The following is a 10,376-nucleotide window of genomic DNA, read 5'->3' as shown; positions in this document are numbered from 1 at the left end:
CTACAACGCCAGCTTGTGTGGTCTGTGACTCATCGCGCGCCTCAGGCTGAGGATCTTTACCCTCAGACCTGGCTTCAGTTGCTGATGCTCTTGCACCCAGTTTAAACAGTTTGCACCGCTTCATGCGAAACCACTTGTTGCATCGGGACACTTCCACTGTGTGAGTGGCGTAAGCCGGTGGATTTTCCACTGATTCCGGTCTATCCTCCTGGTCTATGGCTCTCTCACCAGTGCATAGGGTTAGACCCAAGAATTTTACTTCTCGCCGGCCAACCCGTGCCTTCGTAGGGTTTTCCTTAACCCTCTCTATCTCCTTCACACTCGTACCCGCTCCCCAGAGACAATGATTTCTCAGGTCCACGTGGATCCCGTGGGCCACCAAAAAATCAGACCCCAGGACTCCCGTTCCACCTCCCACCTCCCACTTCATTAGTGCACACTTCCACGTGGTGTGGAGTGGTCCTAAACGAATGGAGAGGGGAAGGGAATGTGTGCCAGCCTGTTCTTAACCCGTGAAGCCCGACAGAAGGTATGGGACGCCGGTGGACAGAGGCGAGGTGGTGGGGTTATCTGCGTGGATTATGGTGCACGATGCTCCCGTATCCAACAGATAGGTCCCTGTCACCTCCTCCACTTCCATCTCCACGAGGGGTCGTCTCCATACATCATATCACAGCGCACACAGGTAGATGGGCTGCGCCAACTCTAGTCACTTGGGTACAACGGTCGGAGTCTCAGGAGCGACAAGAACAGTGGTGACGGCTATTTTCCCCTGTGAAATCATCAGAGACCGCACTGTCTCTATGATCGATTCAATCGCAGCGGGATCCATAACTGCACCAGCTCCTTGTGCTGGGACAGGAGCTACGGCTTGGGTTTTGGCTGGTGCTGGGGCGGCGGTCTGGGCTTGGGCTTGGGCTGTGGGAAATCTCCCTTTATTATCCATCCACGGATTTCTACAGTCCTTGCGCCAATGTCCATACTTCCCACACCCGTAGCAATTCAGCTTGGCTTGGACAGGGCGATTCCCCTCCTGACGCCACTCCTTCTTTCTTGGGGCTGCGGGTTTTGCCTCTCACACCTTTCCCTTCTGGGGAGGTGTTTCCTGACCTCTACAATTCTTGTACGCCACATTGAGCTGACAGAGCACCGCCTCCTCTGTGACGCCGGGACCTTGGGGATCAAACCAAGATCTGACTAGGGCCCGTATCTGTGGCAAACTGTTGGTAACCAAGCAACAGAGCCAATGAACCCGCTGTTCGTCGTTCATTGCAACCTGTTCAGGCATGCCCGGACAGCTGCATCGATACACTGGCCACAGCCTTTCTGCGAAAACCCGTGGGGGTTCTCCAGATAGCTGCACAGTCCCTTCCACATGGTCGAATGGACTACCATCGTCCACTCCCCTTACTTCTAAAACTTCCTCCCTGAGATCCGCATACCCTTTCCATCCCCTCTTACTATCCTCTGAGAGGCACTGAAGGATTGTGCAATCCAGGGAGAAAAGCAACAGTTTCACCTGTTCCTGAGCATCACAGTCATTAATGGCTGCTGTTTCCTCTATCTCCCTGAAACGAAGTGAGGGATCTCCCTTTACTGTGAGTCCTGCGAGGTGGCTCACCATGGACCTTAATTGCGGGCCAGTGTAGGGGACCACAAGCTGGTTCTGGTGGGGTCCGATACTGCCATCGGCAGCGTTAGGACCGAACCTCTGGTGCCGAGTGGGACACATTGGTGCCGGTCCCGGCTTTGCTACCTGTGGTTCTTCCTCACACTCCACCTCAGCCAGCTCATCATTCACTACCTCCTCCTTTTCCGGCCAAGTTTCACTATAGCTCGGCGGTGCTGAGGGCTCGGTGGCTGGTACCACAATTACCTCAGCTGGAATCGGCTGTTTTGATTCCTTTAAAAAGTCCATGTGACTAGCTTTCGGGCTGACGAGACACACCATGCCTTTTGCCTTTACCAGGGCCATTCTTAGGTCCTCTATGGTCTTTTGGCAGGGGCCGTGGTATGTGCTCTCAAACCTGTGCTCGAGGGCTAGCTTGTAAGCTGCCTTAACCTCCACAAGTCTCTCCTCCTGCACTCTTAGCTGTTGTGCGAGGCGGGCGTTTTTCTCCCGTATCCTCATTTCATTAATCTTTGCCGCAGTAACCTGGCACTCCAGGTACTCTAGCCTAGCCTGATGTTGACTAGCTACCACTTGGCATTCCTGATTCAGCGCGTGAAGCGCTGTGATGAGTTTTTCCCCTCCCATGGCCTTTTCCTCTATGTCTGCTGCCTGGGTTGTGATCTTGGCTGCCTGTGCTGCAAAGACTCGGTCCAAGATCTGGACCTGCTTCTTGTAACACATCAGCCACACTGCCTTCTCCACTGACTTCTTATGGTCTTTGCTCTCTGTCCACCTGATGGCTGCGTCCACCGGATGCCCATCCAGTAAGAGATCGGAAATCCACTGTTTAGTGAGATTTACCTTGCCAACGACATAATCCGCTATCCTCTCATCCATTGCATTTCGACCATTCAAACTTGGATCTACTACATTGCAATCCTGCTGCCAGAGTCCTGCCGTGGTTGCCATTTTCTGTAAGGGGTTTTCCTTGAGAGATGTCTCTGAGGTTTCTCTCTCTAGAGGCCTCGCTCTCTTGCACAGTAAGACCTTGAGTGGTTCGACCCACTCGCCCCTTAGATTCTATACTCTGGACTTTGGGGCAGGAACTACAATGTAGAGAAAACTCTTGTAGACCAAGTTTGATGAAACATAATGAAACTTTATTGCATAAGGAAAAATATCAAATCAAATGCAAGCAGATAAGAGAGTACATGGGAGGGAAAAACACAAACAAATCATAACGACACAGTACTAACTAAGGCAAATACAGGCATCTTATACTCTACAAAGATCATCATGAAATAAGGAAACACACGGAACATCGAGGGACAACAACTCATGTTAATTGTACCCTTAAATCCACCCCCTTATTAAACCTATCTAGATCTGATTGTGAAGGGCCATAAACATGCTCACCAATCCAACTAGGAAGTGCAATGTTTTGAACCAGTCTGCGTTTGATCCTTTCAGGCGTTCCATCTCCACGTGGATCGTGGAGCCCCAGCGAGCTGCACCACACCTCTCTCCTGAGGTGGGGGTCGGGGGCGGCTGGACACCGGCTGGTTCTGGCTGTCGGCGGGGTCGGGGATCGTCGGCTCGACCCCGGTCAGAGCAGCCTTGGACTGGCCCCCATAGATTTCCTTAGTTCATTATTGTCTCTTCCCGAGCCGGAGTGGCTGGAAGGTTTCTTCTCTTGGGGTTTTATTTTTTTGTTTCTTCTCCCGAGTTGGGTCGATGGCCTCTCATTCCGGCAATGGCCTGGGGATGGTCGATGATCTCCCGATGTTTTTCCCCGGGGCGGGACGCCGGTTTCGAACGGCCTTCCTGATGTTGGCTTAATTCTTCTTCCTCCTCCGGTGGTGGAGAGGAGTTTGCTGATCTTCTCCCGAAGCGACTCCTCTTCACCCACTGCCACTCAGTCGTGTGTCTCTGAGTGTGACTGTGTCTCCAACTGTAACTTGAGTGCTCAACTCTTGTTCCACTGCAACTCCGGTGTGTGTCTCCTTGAGCGTGTCTGTACAACTGCAACTCCCCCAGTTATACCTTTCTTCAGGGGTCTCCACTTCCCGCCCAAAATCAGGTTAGTCTTTGTTTTACTTTTGGTGGGCTGGGAGCACAGCGGGGTAGTTATTATATTTTTTAATGTTTTCGATGGCCGGTAAAGGCCCATCTCTGGTCTGGAATGACCTTCATTGTTTTTAATGACCTGCTGATCTCGTTTTCTAGTCCTTGGTGCTGTTCTCATGAATATGAAATTGTCCCCTTTTGTCTGGGTCAACATTTAGATGACCTCTGTGTCCAGGCCGATCTTGACTGGATCGGCATCTAATCCATATGTATATGTGTGGGTCTGGTTTCGTTCTCTCAGAAACGGCTTCCAGAACTTACTGTGGGTTGAATCCACAAAGCTGTCTGAGGATTCACAGGAACCATTTTAAAATGTCCCAATAAGCCAGTCACGTGGTATGGCGGCCATTTTGTATGCCCCTTTTTCTGGGCTTCTTTTAAAACAGTCTTTAAAATCATGGCCTCTTCTGCCATTTGACCCTTATTAATACAAAGTCCAATTGTGCGAATCCTACAGCCCCAACCACTAACCCAAATCCTAACCAATAATGACTAGCCCCCAACCACTAACTCCAATCTTAACAAATAACTACTAGCCCCAACCACTAACCTCAATCCTAACCAATAACCGCTAACCCCAACCACGAACTCCAATCCTAACCAATAACCACTAGCCCCAATCCTAACCATTAACCACTAGCCCCAACCAGTAACCCCAATCCTAACCATTAACCACTAGCCCCAACCAGTAACCCCAATCCTAACCAATAACCACTAGCCCCAACCACTAACCCCAATCCTAACCAATAACCACGAGCCCCAACCACTAACCCCAATCCGAACCAATAACCACTAGCCCCAACCACTAACCCCAATCCTAACCAATAACCACTAACCCCAACCACTAACCCCAATCCTAACCAATAACCACTAACCCCAACCACTAAACCCAACCCTAACCAATAATCACTAACCCCAATCCTAACCAATAACCACTAACCCCAACCACTAACCTCAATCCTAACCAATAACTACTAACCCCAACCACTAGCCCCAATCCTAACCAATAACCACTAGCCCCAACCACTAACCCCAATCCTAACCAATACCCACTAGTTCTGTAAGGGGTTTTCCTTGAGAGATGTCTCTGAGGTTTCTCTCTCTAGAGGCCTCGCTCTCTTGCACAGTAAAACCTTGAGTGGTTCGACCCACTCGCCCCTTAGATTCTATACTCTGGACTTTGGGGCAGGAACTACAATGTAGAGAAAACTCTTGTAGACCAAGTTTGATGAAACAAAATGAAACTTTATTGCATAAGGAAAAATATAAAATCAAATGCAAGCAGATAAGAGAGTACATGGGAGGGAAAAACACAAACAAATCATAATGACACCATACTAACTAAGGCAAATACAGGCATCTTATACTCTACAAAGATCATCATGAAATAAGGAAACACACGGAACATCGAGGGACAACAACTCATGTTAATTGTACCCTTAAATCCACCCCCTTATTAAACCTATCTAGATCTGATTGTGAAGGGCCAGAAACATGCTCACCAATCCAACTAGGAAGTGCAAGGTTTTGAACCAGTCTGCGTTTGATCCTTTCAGGCGTTCCATCTCCACGTGGATCATGGAGCCCCAGCGAGCTGTGCCACACCTCTCTCCTGAGGTGGGGGTCGGGGGCAGCTGGACACCGGCTGATTCTGGCTGTCGGCGGGGTCGGGGATCATCGGCTCGACCCCGGTCAGAGGAGCCTTGGACTGGCCCCCATAGATTTCCTTAGTTCGTTATTGTCTCTTCCCGAGCCGGAGTGGCTGGAAGGTTTCTTCTCTTGGGGTTTTATTTTTTTGTTTCTTCTCCCCAGTTGGGTCGATGGCCTCTCGTTCCAGCAATGCCCCGGGGATGGTCGATGATCTCCCGATGTTTTTCCCCGGGGCGGGACGCCGGTTTCGAACGGCCTTCCTGATGTTGGCTTAATTCTTCTTCCTCCTCCGGTGATGGAGAGGAGTTTGCTGATCTTCTCCCGAAGCGACTCCTCTTCACCCACTGCCACTCAGTCGTGTGTCTCTGAGTGTGACTGTGTCTCCAACTGTACCTCGAGTGCGCAACTGTTGTTCCACTGCAACTCTGGTGTGTGTCTCCTTGAGAGTGTCTGTACAACTGCAACTCCTCCAGTTATACCTTTCTTCAGGAGTCTCCACTTCCTGCCCAAAATCAGGTTAGTCTTTGTTTTACTTTTGGCGGGCTGGGAGCACAGCAGGGTAGTTATTATATTTTTTAATGTTTTCGATGGCCGGTAAAGGCCCGTCTCTGGTCTGGAATGACCTTCATTGTTTATAATGTCCTGCTGATCTCATTATCTAGTCCTTGGTGTTGTTCTCATGAATATGAAATTGTCCCCTTTTGTCTGGGTCAACATTTAGATGGCCTCTGTCTCCAGGCCGATCTTGACTGGATCTGCATCTAATCCATATGTATATGTGTGGGTCTGGTTTCGTTCTCTCAGAAACGGCTTCCAGAACTTACTGTGGGTTGAATCCACAAAGCTATCTGAGGATTCGCAGGAACCATTTAAAAATATCCCAATAAGCCGGTTACATGGTATGGCGGCCATTTTATATGCCCCTTTTTCTGAGCTTCTTTTAAAACAGGCTTTAAAATCATGGCCTCTTCTGCCATTTGACCCTTATTAATACAAAGTCCAATTTTGCGAATCCAGCAGCCCCAACCACTAACCCAAATCCTAACCAATAACCACTAGCCCCAACCACTAACTCCAATCTTAACAAATAACTACTAGCCCCAACCACTAACCCCAATCCTAACCAATAACCACTAGCCCCAATCCTAACCAATAACCCCTAGGCCCAACCACTAACCCCAATCCTAACCAATAACCACTAACCCCAGCCACTAACCCCAATCCTAAGCAATAACCACTAACCCCAACCACTAACCCCAATCCTAAGCAATAACCACTAGCCCCAACCACTAACCCCAATCCTAACCAATAACCACTAACCCCATCACTAACCCCAATCCTACACCCTAACCCCAGCCCCTGACCAAGGATTATTGACAGGGATCAATGGAGGAGCTAAAGACCTGATAAAGGAAGTATTTGAAACAATTATCTCGATTAAAGAAATAGTGCAATGTATATTAGTAACAAGAGATTAAATCAAAGAGACCATCAAAATCAGCAATGACAATTACAAAGATCAGAACATTTCTAAGGCTGTCACATGCAGTATGTGTGGAGTTTTTTTTTAAATCGGATCCAAGAGATGTTAAATGATACAGAAAATAACAGATTTCAAATCTTATGCAAAGTAGTTCTGTAAAGAGGTGGTTCAGGAATTTCAGGTGAGTGTAAAGTGAGACACTACAGTTCAGTCTTTGACACCCACAAGCCGTGTACACAAGTAGAACAAGTTTGGGGTTTGATGTGGTAGAAGGTGAACTAGATGAGAACTGAAATAATCCAGAGTAAGAAAAGGCCCAAAAATGGAACAGTCAGTAACAGAACATCAATTAGTCTCCTCTTATTATGGAGAAATCAAATATTAGACACACTGTGTGTTTGAAACAAAGCTGCTTTATTTAATATTTGTCCAGAATATCAATCTCAAGCCCAGTTATTCTAGTTATTAACATCAGCAGAAACAAAGCCCAATTGCCAGAGTGAACATGGTTCAGTCCTGGATGTGATTAACAGCAGCAATAACAGCAGAATCCAACCTCTGCAATCACTGGTGAGCTCGCTGGTGTCTCAGCAGAGTGCATGACTGAGTGAATCCCTTCCCACACACGGAGCAGGTGAATGGTTTCTCCCCAGTGTGAACTTGCTGGTGATTAAGCAGGTTAGACTTCCAAGTGAAAACCTTCCCACAATAAGAGCAGGTGAAAGATCGCTCAGTGTGAACTCGCTGGTGTCTCAGCAGAGTGCATGACTGAGTGAATCCCTTCCTACACACGGAGCAGGTGAATGGTTTCTCCCCAGTGTGAGTGCGTTGGTGGGTCAGCAGAGTGCATGACTGAGTGAATCCCTTCCCACACACGGAGCAGGTGAATGGTTTCTCCCCAGTGTGAGTGTGTTGGTGGGTCAGCAGAGTGCATGACTGAGTGAATCCCTTCCCACACACAGAGCAGGTGAATGGTCTCTCCCCAGTGTGAGTGCGTTGGTGGGTCAGCAGAGTGCATGACTGAGTGAATCCCTTCCCACACATGGAGCAGGTGAATGGTCTCTCCCCAGTGTGAACTTGCTGGTGATTAAGCAGGTTAGACTTCCAAGCGAAAACCTTCCCACAATAAGAGCAGGTGAAAGATCGCTCAGTGTGAACTCGCTGGTGTCTCAGCAGAGTGCATGACTGAGTGAATCCCTTCCCACACACGGAGCAGGTGAACGGTCTCTCCCCAGTGTGAGTGTGCTGGTGTCCCTTCAGATCCCCGGTGCTTTTAAAGCTCTTCCCACAATCAGGACATTGAAATGGTCTCTCATCAGTGTGAACTCGCTGGTGTCCCTTCAGATCTCCGGTATTTTTAAAGCTCTTCCCACAGTCAGAACACTGAAATGGTCTCTCATCAGTGTGAACTCGCTGGTGTCCCTTCAGGTCCCTGGCGCTTTTAAAGCTCTTCCCACAGTCAGAACACTGAAATGGTCTCTCATCAGTGTGAACAAGCTGGTGTTCCTTCAGATCCCTGGCGCTTTTAAAGCTTTTCCCACAGTCAGAACATTGAAATGGTCTCTCCCCAGTGTGAACAAGCTGGTGTTGCTTCAGATGCCCGGGGCTTTTAAAGCTTTTCTCACAGTTAGGACACTGAAATGGTCTCTCATCAGTGTGAGCTCGCTGGTGTTGCTTCAGATCCCTGGCGCTTTTAAAGCTCTTCCCACAGTTAGGACACTGAAATGGTCTCTCATCAGTGTGAACAAGCTGGTGTTCCTTCAGTTCCCCGGGGCTTTTAAAGCTTTTCCCACAGTTAGGACACTGAAATGGTCTCTCATCAGTGTGAACAAGCTGGTGTCCCTTCAGATCCTCGGGGCTTTTAAAGCTCTTCCCACAGTTAGGACACTGAAATGGTCTCTCATCAGTGTGAACAAGCTGGTGTTGCTTCAGTTCCCTGGCGCGTTTAAAGCTTTTCCCACAGTTAGGACACTGAAATGGTCTCTCATCAGTGTGAACAAGCTGGTGTCCCTTCAGATCCTCGGGGCTTTTAAAGATCTTCCCACAGTTAGGACACTGAAATTGTCTCTTGTCAGTGTGAGCTCGCTGGTGTCTTTGCAGTTGGGATGAACGAACAAATCCCTTTCCACACACGGAGCAGGTGAACGGCCTCTCATCAGTGTGAAATCGCTGGTGTCCCTTCAGATCCTGGGGGCTTTTAAAGCTCTTCCCACAGTCAGAACACTGAAATGGTCTCTCGTCAGTGTGAGCGCGCTGGTGTGTTTGCAGGTGGGATGAACGAACAAATCCCTTTCCACACACGGAGCAGATGAATGGACAGTCCCTGGTGTGACTGCGTCGTTGAATTTCTATTGCAGACGGGGAAATGACTCCCTTCCCACCGTCCCCACCTTTACCCGGTTTCTCCCCGGTGTGACGGTACACGTGTCTCGCCAGGTCAGGCGATCGGCTGAATCCGCGTCCACACACCAAACACGTGTGCAATTTGTCATCGCTGCGATCGCTGCTTTCTCTTTCCATGTGCAAAGGCCGATGATATTCAGGTCCTGATGAATCCAGCGCCTCTGTCAGATCTTGACGTGATGTTTGGTCTGAGCTTCCTGCCTGTAACTGCTCCACTTCTATAACCCTGTAAATTGAGATCAGAAAAGGATCAGAGACAAACTTTTGTTTAATTTTCCTCTTTCCGAACCTAGTGTCAGTGAAGCTGATTTTCAGGCCCCAGCTGCTGCACAGGTCGGCTGAAAGGATCAGCAGTAATGGCGGCTGTAATACCCACAAGCCCCGGTGCTGCAGAAAGCGCTCTGTTGACTCCGAGTCCCGCGCATGTGCTCATGGCCCCCGCGCTCTCCCTCCTGCTCCACAATTGCCCGTCCCGATCGGTCCACAACGCACATGCTGAGTGCACAAAACCCCGCGGTTGGAACATCGGGCGCGCATGTGGAGCCGGAACATCTGGTACACGTGCGCGGCTCAGGTGGAGGCGAGTCGGTGTTTCGCCTCAGCCGCCAGGGAGGTGCGCATGCACAGGACGATCCAACATTCTTCCTGTCAGCAATCACTCCCTCGTTTATTTAATAAAAACAGAAAATGCTGGAAATACTCAGCAGGTCAGGCAGCATCTGTGGAGAGAGAAACAGAGTTAACGTTTCAGGTCGATGACCTTTCGTCAGAACTGCTTGCTCTTTAGTGTCAGCTGTGACTCAGTTGGTAGCACTCTCGCCTCTGAGGCATAAGGTTGTGGGTTCAAGTCCCACTCCAGAGACTTGAGCACAAAAATCTAGGCTGACACTCCAGTGCAGTACTGAGGGAGTGCTGCACTGTCGGAGGTGCCGTCTTTCGGATGAGACGTTAAACTGTCTGCTCTCTCGGGTGGATGTAAAAGATCCCATGGCACAATTTCAAGAAAGACTTGCATTTATATAGTGCTTTCATGACAACCAGATGTCTTGAAGTGCTTTACAGCCAATGAAGTACTACAATGAAGTAGTCACTGTTGTAATG

At 49.1% G+C, this 10,376-nt stretch overlaps 1 protein-coding gene across 1 annotated transcript in view; it reads right to left on the bottom strand.

Moving 5' to 3' along the window:
- Positions 1-6,333: 6,333 nt before the first annotated feature.
- Positions 6,334-10,376, bottom strand: part of LOC147093065 (uncharacterized) — a 46,612-nt gene continuing 42,569 nt past the window's right edge. The window contains exon 2 of the mRNA XM_085974252.1: positions 6,334-9,501. Within this exon, the coding sequence (XP_085830378.1) occupies positions 7,437-9,392 (1,956 nt within the window). The 5' untranslated portion in view covers positions 9,393-9,501 and the 3' untranslated portion in view covers positions 6,334-7,436. The remainder of the gene's footprint in view (positions 9,502-10,376) is intronic.

This window comes from Somniosus microcephalus, unplaced genomic scaffold (genome assembly GCF_052327205.1).
Source record: "Somniosus microcephalus isolate GS21.2 unplaced genomic scaffold, FLI_Smic_1.0 unresolved_chr1, whole genome shotgun sequence".
Classification (NCBI taxonomy): domain Eukaryota; kingdom Metazoa; phylum Chordata; class Chondrichthyes; order Squaliformes; family Somniosidae; genus Somniosus; species Somniosus microcephalus.
Note: the sequence above shows the minus strand (reverse complement) of the source record. Positions and strands in the feature narration are given on the sequence as shown.